At 44.1% G+C, this 21770-nt stretch overlaps 1 protein-coding gene across 21 annotated transcripts in view; it reads left to right on the plus strand.

The window, feature by feature from the left end:
• Nucleotides 1-21770, plus strand: part of RBFOX2 (RNA binding fox-1 homolog 2) — a 173427-nt gene that overhangs the window by 105363 nt on the left and 46294 nt on the right. For 19 of the 21 annotated variants that reach the window (XR_007904084.1, XR_007904085.1, XR_007904080.1 and 16 more), the window contains 2 exons: nucleotides 5988-6212; nucleotides 16522-16668. Coding sequence is in view for 12 of the 21 variants with exons in the window: in XM_051784610.1 (XP_051640570.1) it covers nucleotides 5988-6212; nucleotides 16522-16668 (372 nt within the window). In the remaining 9 variants the exon portion in view is untranslated. The remainder of the gene's footprint in view (nucleotides 1-5987; nucleotides 6213-16521; nucleotides 16669-21770) is intronic. The other 2 variants (XM_051784613.1, XM_051784611.1) reach the window with 1 other exon arrangement.

Below are 21770 nucleotides of genomic sequence, written 5' to 3' on the forward strand. Positions count from 1 at the left end.
ATGAAATGCCCCAGCCTCTGTTTTTCTGGCAGCGATAATGCTGGAGCTCCGGGTGTGTCTGGGGAGCATTGTTCACGCTGGTTTGTATCTATTCCCATTTGTGAAGAAATTGCTTGTTATCAGTGGGCAAATTGTGGGATTGCCTGGGGAGAGGGTTAATGCATGCTGGAGACTGCAGTTCCCTGGCAGCCTGAGCTCATCCAAGAGCTGGTGCCCATGGCCCTTCCCTCCCCAGCTTCTCCACCCCCTGTCCTTTCTGGCTCTGATTCTCCTCTAGCTCCTTGCCAAGGCATTTCAGCACTCTTAAGTGGCAACAAAACTAACCTGACAACAAAAAGTGAGTAATTTTTCTTTTTTCCCCTGGGATATGTGTTGAAAGGGCTCAGCACTGGGCAGGCTGGCAGGGAGAAGAGGGCAGGAGTGCACAGCTGGAGGTGGGATGGTGACAGCTCCAACCAGATCGTCTCTGAACCTGCAGCTCAGAACTGGGAAGGGAGACTGTGTTGGAAGAGGCTGAGAAGAGGACCCTACTAGGGCAGCTTTTTTGTTCGCCTGTGAGAAGGGGAGGGGGAAAAAATCCCCAGCCGATTATTATTTTTATTATTATTATTTCTTTTGCTCCTAAGCAGGAGCCTTGTATTGTAAACCCTTTCTCTCTCGCCTGTGTACAGCTGGGGAGCAGTGCTTTGCTTCCTGTACCAGAGCTGTGTGTCACATTTGCATCCCTGGCAGGAGGCTGCGAGCTGGGTTGTAGAAAGGAGACGGTGTGGTCCCTACATCCCCCTCACTTACAGGGATCCCCTTCACGCAGGGCTGAGGGTGGGCAGTGGCTCCAGGTTGAACGGTCGTGCCAGGCTCTTCAGATCCCAGCTACAAACATTTTTGCTGTTTACGAAAGGGATTAGGTTAGTGCGGAGAGCAAACAGTGTAGGCTGGAACACTCTGGTCTTCACAAACAGGTTAATTACCTCCCTTAGCTGCAAGTCAGTTGCTTCAAGGTTTCATAAAATTAGTTCAGTGAAGATATATAACTATTAGAAACCCTATTCCACTAATAGGCTTATACTCACATCTATACCAGAGATTTGGGGGTTAGCAGAGTTCAAAGGCATTTTTAAGAGATTATTTGATGTTTATATGCTGTACCATTTCTCTGCACCTTTCTGTGATGCTTATGATTCATTGTAGGGTTATGGATAGCTCAGATGGGTTACCTCGTGGCAGTTTGCCATGTCTGTACAGAAATTGTACCAGTTTAGCTTTACCAGGTTAATAATTTTTATTTGGGTGGTTATGCTTTACTAAATATGCATATTATGGTGTACCAATACAGAAGAGATCTGGACCTGCATTGCTATAAGGCTCCTTTCATATTCCTGTAATTACATCCGTTTCTCTAATGAGCAAAACAAAACCACTCCTTCACAAAACTCACTGATCTTTGACAGTTTTATGGAAGTAGGAGGCCTTTGTGTGCATTTCTGGTGTTTGCTCTTGGCGCTCCAGTGCAGTGATCTTGGATCACCACCTGCTGTCTGCTGAAAGAATTCATCCTATGTTGCATTTGCTGAACCACTTTGCTCCTTGTTGAGACATCATCTCCAGTTCCCACCCTTCCACAAGTTACCACTACGTGCATTTACTTATCATTCCTCTGCTTAGCTTGGAGCTACAAAGTTCGTTAATTAAGTTAAAGCTGCATAAACTCTAAGAAATGTGTCCCCATTAGGGAATGTCACTGTTTTAGCTAATTTGTTTTTTAAACAAAATGTGGGACGGATTTGTAATGAGCAGTGTAGGAAAAACCCTGACTTACGGAAGAAAGTTGGCACCTGCAAGGACCTGACTAGACCTTTGTAGGGCTGAGAATAGGGAGCCCAGATGAATACCCATATCCTTCTTGTGCTCTGAAATCTTGAGTGCTGATGAATCAGATGCCAACATTCTGCAAGAGAAGGGCTGCTTTGAATTCCCACCTGATGTGAATGAATGTGGGAGTAGAGCAACAGAATGAATAGCAAACACAGGAATTACTTCTTTTTGGAACTTGAGGTTACCATGTATCCTATTGAGGTGTTTTCCTTTTTTTAAGCAGTATGTGTTAATTACACTGAGTTCCACTTGCACTGACCAGCCTTTCCCAGACTGAGCATGGGATGACAGCTATTGTGGTTGGTGCATGGCAGCACAAATTTGTGGAGGGAATTGGATGATCTGGAATTGCCACAATTATTCCTGCAACCAAATGTCCATCACACTCCCCTCCTGAAGACTGCTGGCCTGATGCATTGTGGCCAAGAGAAGTGTCTGTCTGCTCCTGATCATTAGTTAAGATTTATTTCATGCCCTCACAGAAGTTTAAGACGACACTAGCTTTTGGGGGGAGCTGCAGCCGGGTTTTCCTAGTCTTGTGATGGTGTCCTTGTGTGTGTTTGGGGATGGTAATTGCCTTGGACATACCTTTCTGGGTTTCTTGTTGCATTTAAGTAGATGTTAGAGATTTTCATGGCTAGAGCAGGCAGGACTGGCAATACAGTGAGGTATGTTGTCAGGATTGGGTGGACAAAATACTTTCTGTTGAGTCTCTCCTCCCAAGTACGTACCTTCAGCTGGAAAACTTGGGGTTTCTTCGTGCTCTTTGTACCTCCTGAGAAGTATGAGAAGCAGCACCTCTGACTGCAGAATTCTCTATGGTGGGTTAGAACGAGGGAAACCAGTTCAGATTCTATGTTTGAAGATCAATGGGATTTTTTTTGTGCGTGTCCTGTGTTAGTTCTTGAAAATATGAAGTGTGTAAATGTTGAAATTTAGCAGAATAATAGAAGAGGTAGAATCTCCTCTGGGTTTGGAGGATATCAGTATGCTGTGAAACCTGCAGAGATCTCATCGGGAGTCCTTTTCTGCAGACACTAGTGGAAACAGAGAAAAAAGTAATTCTGAAGCACCAAAGGAAATTAAAATTACAGAAAAAATCAGATGGGAAATATGTCCATAATCATATAAAGAGAGAAATAATTTGAGATACAGATGCTCCATGGGAAGATGAAACCTGGACAAACATAATGGTGATAAATCTCCAGATAACCTGAGACATTAAATGAAGGATACATTTGTAATAAAAGATATATGATTTTTGCATGTTAATGTGATTTGAGGGGGAGGGAAGTGACAATGGTATTAAAAACATTCATTTGGCACCAGAAATCCTTTCTTTGAAAATCTTAGGAAGGTCAGAGAGAAGTAATAAATAAAGTTACCAGGATATTTTGGCTTGAGAGGTGTGATTAAACTCAAAATAAATACGTATTATCAAAATGCCACAAGCAACAGAAGAGAGAGTAAGCATTTTTCATCCTTCAAGCATTTGTAGATAATAGAAGAAGGGAAAGAAAATATTTAAAAAGGTTCAAATGCATTTAAACTGGAGGGAACAGTATTAACTGAGGGGTAAAACCACTGAAAATAAGATTATACAAGGTTCATGGGCTGGCATTTTAAGTAGTCTAAGAGTGAGATTAAACAAGATGCTGGACTGTGTCCTTTGGGGAGCAGCCCTGCACTGTAGAGAGGATGGCAGAATAGGTTTTGTTTAGAGCTAATTAGCATTTTGTACCTCTGATCTGGGATGCTACTGGCTTGGAAATCTAGCTTGTTCTGAGAAAACTGGAAACAGTTTCTGCACCTGCATCTTTTCTGGGGTTACCCTATCAATTTTTTAACTTAAAATAAAAAATCAATTTCATATTTAGTTCTGTTTTAAATGTAAGAAAGGGGCAGACAGTGTGGGCCGTAGCACACGGACAATCAAATACAATGAAATATTGTAAGCAGAAGAATTTGGAAAGGAGACAGTGTGTGGACGGAATGGAGTTGTCATGTCAGGGGATAAACAGTGTGAGCAAGTGAGCGATAGGGTTTGCTGATACCTGGTTTGCAGTGGGACAGCCATCGTTCTGCCTCTCCTGCCTCCCGTTTCAGAACTCAGCTCTGCAGATCTTGGTGAGTTTAGATTGAGTCAGAAGTGCCTTGCTTTGAAGCTGAGAATGGCAAAGGAATGAGCAGAAGCAGAGTGCTGGTGGAACTGCCCTCCTTTTGGGGGAGAAAACTAAAAAATCCTGTTCTGCTTTCAGAAAATGCGCTTGGTGTGTGAAAAAAACCCCTGCAGACCCGCGAGCACACGACGCAGGGCTGCAACGGCTTGGGGGAGTGCGTGCAAGGAACTGAGCACTGGCCGTGGCTGGCGTGCGTGCCTGGATTTTTCTTTCTCAGATAAGGCTGCAGAGTTTTGTGTTTCTGCAGGCAGCAGGGCTTTGCAGTGGCTGGACTTGAGTTAATGAAACGGTCCGTTCCCGGTGCAGGCCAAGGCTTTAGCTTGGCTCTGCTAAGTGGTATTGAATGCCCTTCCCTCTCCTTCTCCCCAGCTGCAGGAGCGTGTGGCCACGTGGCCCCCAGGGGAGGCAGACCAGATAGACTAATGTCAGAGCAAATTTGGGATTCAGCCAGTGTCTGAATGACCCGGTGCTGGCTGGAGGTGTGCTGCGTTTATCATTGTTTCCTTCGCCCGGAAGGGAAAGCTGCAGGTAGGCTGATAAAAGGAATTAGAGGTTTGTCCAGCTTCACTGGAGGTCTGTCAGGTCCTGCGCGCTCTTTGCTGAAAGGCTGCCTGGTAATTCCCACTCTGCCTTTCCTACCCCTGGGATAAGGTCTGTTTCACTTTTACTCCATTGATTTAAGCATGCTGGTGTTAGAATAGGCTCGAGCACCTCCGGACTTTATGGGGGAGGACCCAGGGCTGGAACAGCAGCCAAAATTTAAAATCAGGATTAGTCTGTTGACATGCACATAAATCAAACAGCCCTCCTATCATAAATCTTTTCTGTGGATTTTTTTTCTGCTGCGGCGATGAAGCAGTAGGAGCAGTGCAGCAGCCTGGGCTTCCCAGGGTTGGGCTTCAATGTCAAGGCTGTTCTCCTTCACCCCAGGTGGCTGAATGCAGCTCCCTGTTCCCCCTTTGGTGAGATCCCTGCAGAGGCTGCAGAGCTGCATGCTTTTTTGTTTGCTTATTGTGGGTTTTTTGACATGATGGTGTAACATTTTTTTACTTTTTTTTTTTGATTTCTTTTGCATGGTCAGGTCTCTGTTTCTGAGTCATCTGGTTGGTGTCAGCAACATCTAAGACAGTGCTAAAAGCTTCTAAAAAGCCCACTATCCTAGCACAGAGGTCTCTGTGGGATACCCAAAGCTAAGGGAGGAGTGGGTGATTAATGTCTTGTGTGATAGCAGGGATGCTCAGGAATGGGAAAGAGTGAGTGTGCTCCAGGCTTGCAATCTCAGCTCAGTTCCCTACAGGTCCTTGATGTCTTCTGTGTGGCCAGCAAGCAGGAAATTGGATATTCCAGCAATTGATACCTGAGCACCTGTGCTGTGTACTCAGTGCTGCCAGAGCAAAGAAGGGGGCATCTGCACAGATGGGTTTGAAAAAGTAAACTTTTTATTACTGTAACATAACAGAGAGTCATGCTCTGAACCACATGATGTGCTTGCTTGTGAGCAGAGCAATGAGTGTCAGGCTGGAGGAGATGGACCCAGTTACGGTACTTTCAGGGATATTAAAGAAGCCTGATCTTCTTTCTGTGTTTCCTTCTCTGTTCCAATGTTTCAGTGTCTCTTCCCCCTTCCAAAATAATGGTTTACTGTGTGTAAAGCTTTGTGTGAGGTCACAGTCATTTGCAAATTGCATACCCCATAATTTTTTCTCCATGCACCAGCCATTAGCAAAAACGTTGCTCTGAAAAGATTAAGAAAACAGTGTCATGGCTCAGAGGAGTAAGGCATGCTCTTTTTGATAGAACAGGTAATAGAAGACTGTGCAATATTATGGTGATGGTGGGTGGGATGTTCACATGTACACGTGTGTTGTTTCTCGGGCTGACGTTTCAATCTATCTTCTGTAGTATAAATCTGTTTTCTCCTTTACCTTTCTTCAGGGTAACCAGGAGCCAGCAGCAACTCCTGATGCAATGGTGCAGCCATTCACCACAATCCCATTTCCGCCACCCCCACAGAATGGGATTCCCACAGAGTACGGGGTGCCACACACTCAGGACTATGCAGGCCAGACCAGCGAGCACAATCTGACACTCTACGGAAGCACGCAGCCGCACGGAGAGCAGAGCACGAACACGGCCAGCACGCAGAACGGATCTCTTGCAGTAAGTGCACAAGGGTGCAGGGCCAGGAGAGCAGCACAGTGCTTTGGGGAAAAGCAGACATTGATTGCATTGCTGTTTCTTAAGTATAAGGCAAATCAGCAGTAGACTTGAAAAGGAGAGAATTATAAACAAAACATGGCTTCTGACCTTCCATTACTAGGTTTCCATCTTTCCCCTTGTGAATTGGTGTCTGCAAAGAAAAAAAAAAGGAAAGTATTTGAAATCATGATGTTGTTACCGTGGCGGTGTTGTCCAAAGACAGTCTTTTATAAAAGTGTTAATAACTTTGTGTTAATTGGCAAATGGTTCAAATAAACATGATGGAGGCAAACTCTGGAAGGTTGATGGTACACAGAATTAGGGTGAGCACATGCATTTTAAGTGTAATCCCAATGTGGTTTTGTTTCCAGGAAACTACCAGAGTAGAAAATCACTTTTATTTGACTTTTTGAAGATGGCAGGGAGCTTCAGAGGGCAAAGTTAGGAGAGGAGCTTTTAGCTACTGGTCATCCATTTGCCAAACCAAGATTTTTAGCATCTTCTGTATTTTTGCTTTCTTCTTCCCATGGCCTGGAACTGGCACTGGGCAACATGCTGGCAGATTATCCCAGGAAAAGCTTTATCCACCCCTTAAGCCACTTGTTAAGACTTAACTTCCTAATAAAGAGCCTTATGGTGAGAGCCTTCGGCGCTCAGGGGCGGATTTAATCTGTTAATGCTTTCAGTTTTACTTGTAGTTGGTGTTTGGCTTGTAGAGATTATTTTTTTCCCTGGTAAGTACTGAATGAATTCAGTGCCAACAGTTGGAAGAACTGATAGTGCCAGCTCAAGTGTGCACAGTTCCCGGTGTGTGCCTCTGCTCCACTGCAGTGGCTTGGCTCTATTGGTCATGACTTTGTGAAGATATCTTTGATTCCATCCTGGGAATGCCTCAACTTCAGCATCTTGGAGAAGCAAAAGAGTACAAACCCTGTAAGGCACACTGATAGTGTGTAAAAGGAACTTTGAGTGCCTTACTCTGTAAACACAAACGTAGATGAGAAGAGGTCAGGCAGGAAATAAAACTTAGAGCTGGTGCAGTGTGCAGAAATGCAAGTCATCGTTTTAGCACCAGATTGTCCGATGTCGTTCCAAGCCGTAAGATTTGGGCTGCCCGTCTCCAGCAAGCAACTTTCTCAAGCACTGCTGGTTGGATGGGGAAGCTGGAAATAGGGAATAAAACAGGGCAGTGGTTTTCCCCATGTGTTTTTGCTGTTGCCATCCTTGTCCAGAGCTTAGGAGCATTTCTTTTTAATGGAAATGATGTGACTCTTGACCTTGAATGTAAGTTCTTGCCAACCTTCCTGCTTCTCTTCCATATTAGGAGCCATCTCGGTGGCTCTGCAGGGCTGAGCTCTGTGTTTTATCAACTAAAGCTGGCTCCAAGGAGCCCACAGCGTGTGGCTAGCCTATGAGGAGGGATTGGGAGCCCATCTGTGCGGAGGGAGTGTTGCTGGGAGACTGCTGGGAGGCAGTGGTGTTGCCAGGAGTCTGCAGAGGGAGCCTGACTGGCAGGGGTTTATCCAAGAAACAGGCTGAATAACACACAACACTTGTACTGGCTGTTGGAAACAGGTGGGCACATCTGGTGTGACCATTTGATGTGGTTAAAGATGTGTGAGCTGAGCGTGCAGAGTTAGGCTCGAGGGCCACAGCTGGCTGGGAAAGGGTGAGGGCACAGTGTTGCTGTGACTGCTGTGGCTGGGACTCATCAAGCCCAAAGGATCCCAGATGGTGGCACATAAAGAAATCCAAGGAGAGAGAGGGGGGAAGGTGCCTCAACCAAGGGCCTTTCACATGCCGCTTTCACATCCACTACATCCTGGATCTTCCAAGTTCCCTTATCTTTTTGTAGAGGACTTCTTCTGTATGAAGTTATTTTTATTCTGTGGGCTGCCTTGGGATGTAATTCCATGTAACTTTTCTCCATCTCAGTATGCTGATTAATGATGTAGGATCTAGGGGAAGGAAAAAGGCTCAGTAGTTACTCAGGCTAAAGTGTGCTATTAAAATATACAGCAGAACAGGTTGGGTATTTCACCTTAAACATTTACAGGTAATGTCAAGCACCTTGTCCATGACATGCACTGGTTATTGCTTGTTGGATACACGTGTTCAGTCCATATGGACTAGACTGCTATGCTTTAAGGTATCTTTTCCTTTCACCATTTTGTTATCTTACTCAAACAAAAGTGCTAACTTGAATAGAGTGAAAAGTCATCAGGGGTGAGGTATGAGCCTTCCCTCTCATTATTGTGACTGACAAGCACAGTTGCTGTCATTTGTGTGAAGGTGATACCCCAGACCAAACAGCCAGTAGGTTTTCTAGCTGCTGACTTGAAGCCTGTGCTCCCATGGGATGAATCAGAAATTCATTCAACCAGACAGATAAGTTCCCTGCTTGCTTTTAAGAACAAGGCCTGTGCTTGGTCCAGTTGGCGGGACAGGGTGAGATAGCAAAAGGTGTGGTCAGATGGTGGGGCCTTCCTGCTTTTCAGGCTGATAGCCTTTAGGATAATAGCCAAAGTAACAAAGAACATGGGGTGGCTTAGGGGTCCCTCATGAAAAGGGCAATTTAATCTCGTTGGTAAGATGCTACACAGCAGTGTGAAAGGGTCTATAGCAAGGTCCCTAACACACCAGGTCGGAGCACCTTTTCATAGAAACTTGGCAGATTCTTGTGGGTGAGTCAGATTGAATGATTTGAAATTAGCGGTGGTGTTTGAGTTAACAGACAGTGATTTGGAAGCCTGAGGTCAAAGATCAGTAGTGAACTTACGTAAAATAAACTCTGAGAGTCAAAGTCCATGCCTTCCTATGCAGTCTAAAAGCCCTGAGCAAAGGGGAACGACTGGTTGGTGTCACCAGCTAAGGATGAGCTTGGTTCTGGCAGTGTGAGTGTAGTGGAAAGCATTCAGAGCTTTCAGAACAGAGACATGGAAAAGAAATTGACACAATAGGTAGTGTAATACAAACAACTTCATATTTTAGAATCTTTTTTTTATTTTAGGATCAAGCCTCATCTGTGGGGCTTTGTTTCTTGCCTGGCATGCAGATCTCTCATACTTCATCTCCAGGCATCTGTCCTTTCTCTTGATACTGTCCCAAAGCACAGCTGAAAGAACTGGATTAAAAATAGACTGAGGTACCGGACCATATTTGGCCTACTTGGTCTGCCTGTTGCAGCCTGTCTCTTAAACAGTTGACACTCTGCATTTCACTGCTTACAGTGCTGGGTCGCCTGGTTTTTTCCCCCTTCCCCCTTCTTGGTTTACTTTAGTGCTCTTATCCCTAATGGAGACACCCAGCATAGTTAGCTGCAAGGGGAGATGCTAATTAGGCTGCAGTACCTCTGGCAGCTGAGCTGATCTAAAAGATTCACTGCTGTCAGAAAAGAGATATCTGGCTCCAAGCGCAAACTCCCACTCCTATTTACTGGCTCTGGCATTCCTTACGTGAGCCACTTTAATTCACTGACCTGGCAGAAAGCTGTCCAATTCTTTTGCTGGGTTAATGAATTAGAGCAGCTCTTGGAGGGATCCAGCAAATGCTGTTGTTGCAAGGTAAGCGTATGGAGAGCATGGCCAGAAGCCGAGAGCAGTTGTCAGCTCTCTGCATCCCCTGGTACTCTACCCGCAGAGGGAAGATTAATCATCTGCTGAACTAAAAAAGCTTGCTTGATAGTAAATGCAATGCACTTAATACTGCGAGCTGATTATTCAACTTGTTTCTCTTGTTAATGTCAGAGGGAAGAATCTGTATGTCTGTATAAATTATGGAATGCAGCTGGAGATACGGAAGTAGAGGAATAAGTTTATGTAAATTATTTTGCGTGAAAATGGCAGGTGCTGTTGCCTTGATGTTACGTTGTCATGAACCAATATAAAGCATTATTTAATTGCAGACCATCGTGCCTCGGCTTCTTGATGTGCTGTCGTACTGGAACATGCTTAACTCATCCACTATACCATAAAGGGATCTCGACTTTCCAGTTTCTCAAAGGAGACACTTCTGTGGTGGGAGACCCATACGTGTCATGTTCAAAACCAAGGCAGGGAAGGTGCTTGGTCGTCTGGCTGTGCCCTGTACATCTAGCAAGACTTTAGATGGAAGGGAGCCAACAGCACCAAGGATTCCTCAACTGGCTTTTGCAACACATGGATGATGTTATAATGATGACTTTCCCTTGGGTATTTCTTGCCTAGACTGAGATTGCAGAATTTTCCTCTGTAATTACTTTTCATCCCTTTAGTAATTAAAGCAATTGCTCATGTGAGGTATTTCAGGTGAAGAATATGTTTAATGAATATCCTCAGTTATTTTCTGATACTGCTGAGCAGGTGGACACGAGGAAGAACTATCTTCACATAAGTAGTTGGCTGGTGATTGTTTGGCCACCTCAACCTAGAAATTGCTGTCTTGAGGTTGCAAACCCTGACATTTAACATCAGGAGTTTTCTTTGAATATGAGGCAGATTATTTTATTATTCTGAGTACAAGGCAGATTATTGTCAGCACTTGCAGACTTGTGTCTAGTGAGGTGGTTTTAAAATGAGAAATGGGAAATAAATCAGCACATATCATGTTAGAGTATACAGCTGTGGTACTTCTGTGTATCTTTCAAAGGTTGTAGCAGATCTAGCAGTAGTACAGGGAAGGATAATAGTGATGATGAAAGGAATGTAGCAGGTTCTTTATGAAAAGAAGTGAAATCTTCACTTACAAAAAGGGCTGACAGGAGTGAAGGCATATGAGAAGCACACAGAATATTGGATGGTAAGGGAACTAAAACAGGGAACTTTCCCATTTTCGCTTACTAGGACGCACACATGAAATAACTGGGTGCCACGTATGAAAAAAAAAGCAGGTTTTATTACTTGGGTTTTTTTTCATATAATGAAGAACTTGTCATTGCAACTCTTATCCACAACTTGCGTGCTTTGCAAGTTATGACATCAACTGGCTTAGCTTGCTAGAGAAAAGCCAGTGAACATTTGCCCTGTTCTTGCATTCTTCCACAGATTTGGCTGCTGTTAGAAAGAAGATAATGGGCTGGATGGATCTGAAGTCTGTCACTGTGTGACTGTTCTTCTGCCACTGTCAATGGAACGGTCCAGGGTTGACTACTAGCTGGGGAAATCTTGCTGTTTCTTTCACCTTGTAAGGGCATCCTTTTGTGAGGAATGGGCTGGAACTGCTGACAAAGGGTTTGGCTGTGACCAGCAGAGCAGGCGTTTTGGGGGGCTCCATTTCACCACTTCATTGAAAGGTGGGGAGAAAAAAGAAAAAGTGAATCCCATTAGAAATATCCACCTTTAGATTGAAAGTGTTACCTGACAAATCAGAGATGTACAGGAGAGATAGCAAAGTTTCCTGTGTGCTTTCCTATGTTAGGTTTTTGTTCTGTGAGGTATGTTTTTAATGAGGAAAGTGAACAAAATTACTTAAGCTTCAGTGTGTCTGAAAATAGGTAACTAAGAATTGAAAAAATATGCCCTGAATTCATCTGACTATACTGAAAATAGTAAAAAAATCTTGCAGAAGTAATTTGGTATGTCCTTAGCATTTTTTTGTCTGGTTTTTTGGCATACAGAGTACTTTGGATAATAGTTAATTGTGCCTGTAAGTAGCCCAAATGTGTTTTTTTTTAATATAACGCTGCTGACATCTCTGAAAAATCAAGTGCATGGATATAATTGTAAAACTATATTTACTGCTGTTGAAAGATGATGATTAGCCCTGTGGTCTTCTGTCTGCTAAACGAGTTTTTTAAGCAGCCAAAGTTCCCATGGCCTTTGCTCTTGGATGTGTAGGACCTCAGTCTGACTTCAGTAGATTGTGCTGGGGCAGGAAAGTGATCTTGTGTCTAGAGCCTAATTCTTCACTCGTTTTTCCACCAGACCTGCTCAGTGGGCGTCTGTTCATTGGTGGATGACTGGTTGTTTTGACACAGGTTCTTCACTAGAAGTTACAGAGAGTTTTCCACATTATCTGCACTCTGCTTCACAATGGGAAGATTGCCTTCTGCCACTTGTAGCTTTCAGTCCTTGTCTCCAGAGTCCTTCAAGCTCTTGATCCAACCAAGGTTGGATGTGTGGTTTTGGGTTTTTTTGAATTCAAGACTGGTCTAGGAGCAGTGGAGTGAGCACAGGCTGTCTCCTAGATTTTGTAAGCCACCCAAATCCCCTTTTAAATATAGTTATTAGTTACAGTTTGTATTTTGTAAATATTTTCTTTGCAGTGATTTATAGCTCTTAACCTCCTCATTATGATTCACAGCATTTTGGACTGCCTGCTTCTTGGGGGAGAGAACGAGGGGTTGTTTTTTGTTTGTCTCTAACTTGGACCTGAAGCGGTTCCAGTTCTAGAAGCAAGTGGGAGATGTAAACAGAATGTTCTGGGTATTAATAATCTCTGTGCTAGCCTGTCACACTGGTGCTTGTCTGGTTTGCTGGGGAGGTAGCCCTCCGTCTAGCCATGCAGATGGAGATCTGCTCGGAGCTCAGGTGGTGCTGGAGCCCCATCCTCCCTGCTGCTGCAGAGAAATCCCCAGCATTTAATTGATCACCACCTGGGTTAGGACAGAGGAGTCCAGCTGAGAGGTGGGAAGATGCCCCCAAACCTTTCAGAACACCTTCATGTTGCCAGGTGTCCTCCTCCCCTTTTACATGGGCACGTGCACATGTATATATCTGTGCTTCTCTTTGCAGCTGCCTCTTCTTGCGTTGCATTTCCTTGCTGCTGGTGGGTGTAAGGGAGGAGCTGACATGGGGGCACAGGCAGCAAGTAGTTAAAAGTAAAGCACATGCTGCTCGTGTCCTGAGCTCTGATGTGTTTCTCAGTGACCTTGAGCAGAGCTCAAAGCTTGCGTGTGCAGGCATGAATGACATTATCACCTGCATCAGTATATGTTACACGGAGTGTGCTGAGGAGGTACGGAGAATGCAGTACAGCTCCTAAATGCAAGATCTCTGCCACAGCATGTCTCTGTGTTGCCTGATGACAGGCATTGAATGTGTGTTAGCTCCCTTCCGAGCTGAATCACTGTCTATAGCAAAGGGAGAGGTCCATTTCTTCACTGTGAAGTGTTGACATGAGGCCAGAAGGAGATTAAACTCCGTATGGGGAAGGAGTCAAGGTGGGGAGTGGGCGCTTGGTGAAATGTGGGCTTTTGTTGTCTGGCTTGGTCAGAGTAGCACTGTTGCCAGCATCTGTTATGTGCTGCCTTAGAACAGACTCCAGGCCCTTCCTTTCATCTCCTTCCTAGTGAATTAAGCCAAGGAATAACTATAAAAGGAAAAAAAGAAAGATCTGAGGACACTGTTTCTTTCATTTATGTTGTAGCTGAATGTGTGGCAGTAGTCATATATATTGAGCTAATGTTATAGTGGTGGAAAGTTCAAATCTTACCTTAGGACCATGGGACCATAGAGATGAGGGAGCTACAGCATCCAGAGACACAAAGTATTTAATGTTAAACTTCTACTGAAAAATCAGGGTATGTGAAAGCCTGAAAAGCATTTGAGGACTCTCAGTGTAGTTAAAAAGGTAAAGGACCAAAATCCCCTGTTCCTTCTATTGTTTCTCCTCTTTGAAGCATTTGTCTTGCTGTACACATCTCACATGATGCAAAATGACACTGCCATATGCAGGACCAGCTGTGAGTGCTTTTGGGTGGGCCACTCTACATGATACATCACACCCTTGGTAAGAAAGGAGTTCTGCCCTTTGCCTAGGAACAAATGGATGGGAGAGGAGTGCAGACAACATTCTGGCTTCCTCCCCTGTGGAAACAGCAGATCCAATCCTGTGCAACCTGTATTTAAATTTAAAGACTAAAACATTTTTGTCATCACCATTCAAGATCTGTGCATTTCCTCATTCACACAGCAGAAGATGCACTTTGTGCATGGGTGTTTGCTCACTTGCCAAATCCATGCAAAGCCATAGAAAACATGGGATTTGGCAAATTGCACTAGCAGGGCTCCAAAGTGGATTGTAGATATCCCTTTTAGCAGGAGTGTTGGTGTTTTTTGGGAGTTACTTTGAAGAACTCACTTGCAGGTGTTGTATACAGTGATGATAGATAGGCTACTCCTGTGTTTTGTCCTTCTTGGACAGATTTGCCCTGAGGAGCAAAGCACTCTGATGGAGTAAAAAAACCCCCACTAAATAGCATGGTCTGATTAAATCGCAGGCCAGCTGCACTGATTGTTCCCCTAGGGTACACTCTCTGTATGTTTGGAGAACCTTTTTGTCATGGGGTTGAGGGCAGGAGAAGAGGGGAGATGGTGGGGGTGGGTGGAGACAGCTTTTGGATAAGAGCAAATGGAAGTTTCTGAGGTTGTTCCTAAGAATTTTATGTTTGTGGGATGGATGAGTCTTAGCCAAATAAAAATTCTTCATTCTACCAGGCTTCACCTAAGACTTGCACAACTGTGGGAAGTAGAGATGCTCGCCAGGGCAGTATCTTCATTCTTCCTGCCACAGCCTAATTTGTGTTAACCAGATCAAACGTGTTTTGTGCTGCTGAATGCGCAGCCCTCCCGAAATGAGATGGAAAGCTGCCACTGCTTTGCTCAGCATGACAAGACCCCAGTGCTTACTGTTTCCTTGCCTTATCTTTATATTTACTTGCTTTATAACCAATGTGCAAGTTCAAGGTCATGTCTGTAAGTGATATTTCTGGACAGAAGACACTCTCTTAATGTTGCCGGTTGAGCTTATCTGTGGAGATGATTCCAAATGTACGTGAAGTGTTGTATATTGAGTGATGTACAGATCAGCCTAGCAAGTACATTCAGTGGTTGGGGAGATGTTATGGGCAACTCCCCTCAGATTTTTTTCATCTTTGATACACAAATCACATGTTTAAAATGGGGGAAAAAAGGGCCCAAACCAGTAAAAAACTCACCCCGACTCTTCCATCTTTAAGGCCTATGTGTGTACTTAAAAATGCCTTAAAAAGACTGACTCTAGCAATTGCACAGTCCTTGCCTTCTTGTAGAACTTTTTACTTGATGAGTTAAGGCAGAAGTCAGGTTGGCGTCTAAAGAGTTGAAATGACACTTAAAAGTGCATCACACAGGTAGTCAAAGCATGACTCCTAGGAGACTGAGAGCAGCAGGAGATAGTGAGGGGGTGAGTGCTCTTTGAATACCGTGGCCTGTCAGTGCATGCGCTTGGAAAGGGACAGAGCAATAAAACCGACCAAATTGTAGTCTGCTTTGTTCTGTAGCTCTGAGGTTTTGAGCTCGTTTTTGTGACTAAAGTGTGAAGAATGCCATTTTTCCATCAAGCCATTTTGCAAAGGGGCCTTGCCGTTATATTTAGTGCTGTGCTCAAATTTTACCCCTTTTCAGTCTAAGCCCACACAAGTGGCTGAGGTTCTCTTCCTTTCTTTTCTTCTGCCAGTTATCTCAGCGGGGCATTAGGTCTCTCCTCTGGCACACAGGTCCCCCTTATTCCTCTGCCTGTGTGCTGTACTTTTTCTGTGAACAAGAACTCCTGGCCTACCCTTTGGCCTTGCTTTGCAACGCCAGTCAGTGCTTGAGAATGGTGGAACAAATACCTTTTCTTAGCTATGGAACTGGTAGCAGAAAGTAGCACTTGAAATTTTTATAAATCTTGTGGTGATGATGATGACTGTTTTCTCTTCCTGGGCTCACTTAAATGTACGAGAAAAGTTAATCAAAGACATCCATAATCTGTTCGTACATGGATTTTACCATTTAATTATAGATCTTCTTTTGGGGTAATGTTTCTCTGAAGGGAGCTTGACAGAGCAAATGCCGTTTTGCTTGGGGATGCACGTCTGGTATTGGCCCAGTGAAGAGCTGCCACTTCAGCTGTGGGATTTTGATGATTGTATGAACATCCTGCCACATGAGATTAGAGTGGCGGTACTACCTCCCAGCTTCAGGATATGAAAGATCCGCCTCTTCATTAGAGCTTTCATATGGTGGCAGCTGAAGTGAGGAAGAACAGGCTAAAAGAGAGAAGCAATTTAAGAAAACCAAAGACAACTCTACTAAGCTGATAGGTGATACGAGGGGAGGGAGGCTGAGATCTCATTACTGTTTACTCATGGAAAGGGAGGGGAAGAACAACAAATCAATTGTTAAGGGCTGCTGGCTTTATCAAAATAGTTGTCAAGTGCTAGGTAGTGCAATTACAAGTGTAGTGCTAATACCTAAAAAAAGGTAGACATGGCATGTGAGAAGAATTATGGTTTCTACTCATGCACGTGCTTTTGTCTCTCTGATTTCAGCAGACAGAAGGAGGGGCACAGACAGATGGACAGCAATCACAGACGCAGAGCAGCGAGAATACTGAGAGCAAATCCACTCCAAAACGACTTCATGTGTCTAACATTCCCTTCCGCTTCCGAGATCCTGACCTTCGGCAGATGTTTGGGGTAAGTTATCGCTGCCTTTTAGGGCATGGCAGATTCTCCTTTCCCACAGGTGGGACACCTGGTGCTGGTGTACTTATGTGAATGAAAAGCCTGTCCCCCTCAATTTAGTCAACACACTGTAAAATAATTGAAGGACTAGGACAATTGGTAGCATTTAACTTGGCTGGTAAATACACATGAGAACTTTATCAGTGTTCTTCCTATCAAGTTGGTAATAGAATCATAGAATGGTTTGGATTGGAAGGGACTTCAAAGATCATCTAATTGCAACACCTCTGCTATAGGCAGGGACACCTTTCACTGGACCAGACTGCTCAGAGCTCCATCCAGCCTGGCCTCAAACAACTCCAGGGATGGGGCATCCGCAGCTTCTCTGGGCAGCAATGTTCAGTGTAATCTAACAATTGGTTTGGGGAAAAAAAACAACCAACAAACCCAAAACAAAACTTCACCTTCTTTCTGAGTAAAGACTTGGATTAAACATTGACTTAATGTATCCCTTGCAAAGGACTGTTTTTCAGTTGCATAGAAACTTGATGAAATATTTATGTCCTCCTCCGTGATCCATTTCTGTGATGAAAAATTGCTGCAAGGTATTTGCCACCTAGCAATTGCATGTGGAAAAGCTAGTGCAAGTCAGATGGTATTTTACATTGCGTATGATATACATTCTGTTTCTTTTGACCAAATAGTTTGTCTTCCCTAATCCCTGTATGCTATTCATGATTCTCAATTTATAAGCTCTTCAAGGAAGAGTTTGTTTACATGAGTATAGGTGGTGACTCATTCCTTGTGAACACAGAGATAAATGTTATAGATGCTTCATGACCTAACCCTGAGGTGAAGTTATCTATATATCATCATCATCATCAGGAGTATTGGACTTGTTGATATGATTACAATATAATCCTTGGTTGATGGCATTTTTTACAGTCTTAAAAAAATATTTCTGAATAGCTTTTAAGTTAACAGCCTGTTTAAGATACAGTCCAGAGAATTCAAGTCAGGAAAGATGAAACCTAGAGTTCCTCTTGTCACTTTAGGCTTTGAGTGTATACCTTGGTCCTAGCTGCAAATCCAGCTGCTCCTCCAAATTCTGCAGTATTCCTGTTTCAGTTGTTGTATCTCCTGAGCCATCTCTGTGGGTGTACATGTGTGCACATACACACACTCACATGCAGAGTAGTGTTGCAATATTGTAAATATGTCAAATTCATGGACTTCAAGCTCAGACTCCTATAAATGAGAGAAGAATTGGGCTTATTTGTTCATAGCATGGACAGTACAAAGCGAACAAAACATGCAGAAATGTTAAAAATTTCACTGATGGTCTTAACAAAAGCCCCAGTTGCTATATATTGTGAGAGATCTCTGCTCCTTGCTCTTGAAACTTTTTGTGTCCATAAGAAGCTGTTTTGTGGATGAGGCCAAATGGAGAGGAGTGGTCAAAATGCATGAAGGCAAGGCTGCTATTCAGCGGGACCTGGCCAGGCTGGAGAAATGGGCTGAGGGAAATCTTAAGATACTTGGCAAAACTGAATTTCAGGCTTTCCGTTTGGGGGGGAATAACCCCTGCAGCAGTACGGGCTGGTTGTCTAGGGAGATGCCCTGCAGTAAAAGATGTGGGATCCTGATGGACAACCCCTTTAACATGAGCAGCAGTGTGCCCTCGATGCAAAGGGGCGCGGATGGCACCCTGGGCCTTGTTAGTGAGTAGCCAGCAGGCCCAGGGAAGGGATCCTTTCCCTGTCTCCAGGAGCTGTTGGACTGCATCTGGAAAACTCTGTCCAGTGGAGGATCTCCAGTGCAAGAAGTGCACTTCATCTAAATGAAATACTGAAGGAAGCCTAGTGGGCACCACTGAGATGATCAGGGGGCTGCAGAACTTGGCATGTGAGTGGAGTCTGAGGTCTGGGCTTTTGCAGCTTTGAGAATAAAAGGGCAGAGGAGGGCTATTTTTGTTGTCTGCAACTACCTGATCAGAGGATACAGAAAAGATGTATCCAGATTATTTTCAATGGTATCTGATGATGAGACAAAGACAACAATCACAAGTTGGAACATAGGAAGTAGAATCATAGAATATCCTGAGTTGCAAGGAACCCACTAGGAATCACACCATGTGCCTAGGAGTGTTGTCCAAATGCTTCTTGAACTCTGGTAGGCTTGGTGCTGTGACCACTTCCCTGGTAAGCTTGTTCCAGTGTCCAACCACCCTCTAATTGAAGAACCTTTTCCTAATATCTAACCTAAACTTCCCCTGACACAGCTTCATGCAGTTCTCTTGGGTCCTGTCATTGGTCACCACCAAAGAGAAGAGATTTGTGCCAACCCTTCCGCTTCCCCTTGTGAGGAAGTTGTAGATTGCTATGAGATCACCTCTCGGTCTTGTCTTGTCCAGGCCAAACAAACCAAGTGCCCTCAGCTGCTCCTTATACAGCTTCCCCTCAAGGCCTTTCACCATCTTTGTTGCCCTCCTTTGGACACTCTCCAATAGCTTAATATCTTTCTTATATTGCAGTGCCCAAAACTGCACATGATATTCAAGCTGAGATCTCACCAATGCAGAGCAGAGCAGGACAGTCCCCTCCCTCAACCAGCTGGCGATGCTTTGCCTGATGCCCCCCAGGACATGGTTGGCCCTCCTGGCTGACAGGGCTCTGCTGACTCATATTCAACTTGCAATTACCAGGACCCCCAGGTCCCTTTCTATGGCACCGCTTTCCAGCACCTCATTACGCAGCCTGCATGAACATCCAGGGTTGCCCCATCACAGTGCAGAATCTGGCACTTGTCTTTCTTTAACTTTGTATAGTTGGTGATTGTCCGGCCCTGTAGTTTGTCTAGGTCTCTCTGCAGGGCCTCTCTGCCTTTGATATATCAATTAGATATCAGGAAAATTTTGTTTTTACTGTGAGGATGCTTAAATAGTGGAAAATGTTGCCCAGGAAGATTGTGGAAACTCTATCTTTGAAGGTGTGTGCCTTCACTGACACAGCCTGGCCAGCCAGATCTTCTTAGACCTGCTGTGAGCAAGGGTTACAATAAGCAACCTCTGGACTTAATTGCCAGCCAAAACAGTGAGTCTGTGATTCTGTTGCAGGAGGATTAGGTTTACTTCCGTGTTGTTCATACCTTAGATTGTCACACTTTTGCCATCTGTTGGAATGTTTTCATAATGAAACTCATCTCCTGGCAATCTGTGATTGCTGAATATTCTCAGTCGCCTGCTCTGCTTTTGTGGTTTTTTAGCTTGCTTTTTGCTGTTGCAGGGCTGTGTGGTAGGCAGTTCCATCCGGTTTGGATAAATGGTTGCTGAAATCACAGACAGTTCTTGGACCACCTGCTACAATCTGTATTTATCACGTCCTGCTCTCTGCTACTGCTGCTCCCCTCTCCTGGGAGCTGCATCGCTTACATAAATCACTTACACGTTGCTGTCCCTTCTCCTGGGACTGGCGCTTGGCTTGACAACTAGCCCTTTTCACACTCCTTCACCTTGATGCTCCTCCTCCATGTGCTCCTGGTGTGGGAGACATGGATGAGATGGAAATGACAAGGACATCCCTGTCCTAGTGACTCTTGCCTCTGCTTTACAGATTGGATGACCCAGGCAATTTAAATGAACTGCTGTCCTAAGTAGTGATTTGTAGAAAATGCAGCCTAATTACTTACCTTAAGATTTCCTGTCCTTTTTTTCGGCCCATAGGGTACCCTTGTTGTACATGGAAGGGATAGGAAAATAACACTATGTGTTCAAGTTATTTTTGTTTGTTTATTTTTTTCTCTAAACATAATCTCAAGCTCCAGCACAGTGATGTGATTTTAACTTGCGTAAATGGTATATTTTTTGTAAAACCTTTTGCTAGTTCACCTGACCCTTCATCTTCTGGGGCATAAAACTCCCATGTGCCATTTTTTGGTAATAGAGAACTTTGCTACTTTGCCAAGGAAATAATGATCCTTGTGCATCTTCCTTTTTCTTTCAGTGCTGCTTCTCTTACCATGCTCATAGCCTCAAGCAGGAGAGCAATTCTCTCTAAATCTTGCTTGCTCCTATTTCTTTTTCAGGATCAGGATGCTTTCCTTTGGGTGACTCACTGAAACCTACCCTTTCTCCTAACGGGGACTCACGGTTGTGTGAGTCTTGAGCTGTGACTGGCCTGTAACCCCCATCTTCTCCCTCTCCCTTCTGTGTGTCAGGTCACATCTCTTCAACGTCATATCTGAGAGACTCAAAATCCTTGCCTGGAGTGTTTTTCCCAAGCTACTGTACAAAGAGAGGAATTGGGTAGACAGTGAAGCTGTGGAAGAAGAAATAAATGTGATGGTAGGGAGGGAGTAAAGAAGTCCCCTCAAGGATGCAACAGCACGCGAGAGGTCAGCCCAGCCTTGAGGCACAGAAACTATCTAATGCTTTTGTCCAGACTGGAGCAGAGGGGGACTTCAGACATGTTGTCCCATATGTGATTAAATGGATATTACATAATGCTCTTTGAACTTGCACGATTTGTGAGAGGGGCAAACATAAGGATTTCTTACCAAATTCAAATTATTTGGTTTCCAACCATTTCTCAGCTATTAGGTGTTTCTGACGGGTCCCTGAAATATCCTCAGGATAGGAGCAAACATTTCCTTATGCATATGCATCTTACAGGGAGGCAAATAAAATGGCCTGCTTAGAACAGGTAATATTTGCTTGACATTTCATGAGGCCATTAAAAAGACTTCCAGAAAGCTTCTGGAAGGAATAGGTCATTTTTTAATGCACACAGTTCTGCACCCACTGTGGAATAAATCAATAGTTGACCTTGTTCTAGCAGATAAAGAAGAGTTAATAGCCGACCTGAAATCCCACCGTTGCCTAGGTACCAGTGATTGTTATTTGTCTGTATTTGCTTTGTGCAAACAGAATATGGCATCAGGCAGTAATGTAAGGAGCTTTAGAAGAGTCTGTTTCTTGGACATTAAACAATTGGCAGGATAGCTGTCCAGGAAGGTATCTTTAAAAGCAAAGTGTTAATGGAAGCTGTAAAGTATTCAACAGCATCATACTGATGGCCAAAAAGGCATGATTCCACAGTTAGGGTATTTGTACCTTA

This window comes from Manacus candei, unplaced genomic scaffold (genome assembly GCF_025592945.1).
Source record: "Manacus candei isolate 608988 ecotype Guabito, Panama unplaced genomic scaffold, ASM2559294v1 h1tg000018l, whole genome shotgun sequence".
In the NCBI taxonomy this organism is placed as follows: domain Eukaryota; kingdom Metazoa; phylum Chordata; class Aves; order Passeriformes; family Pipridae; genus Manacus; species Manacus candei.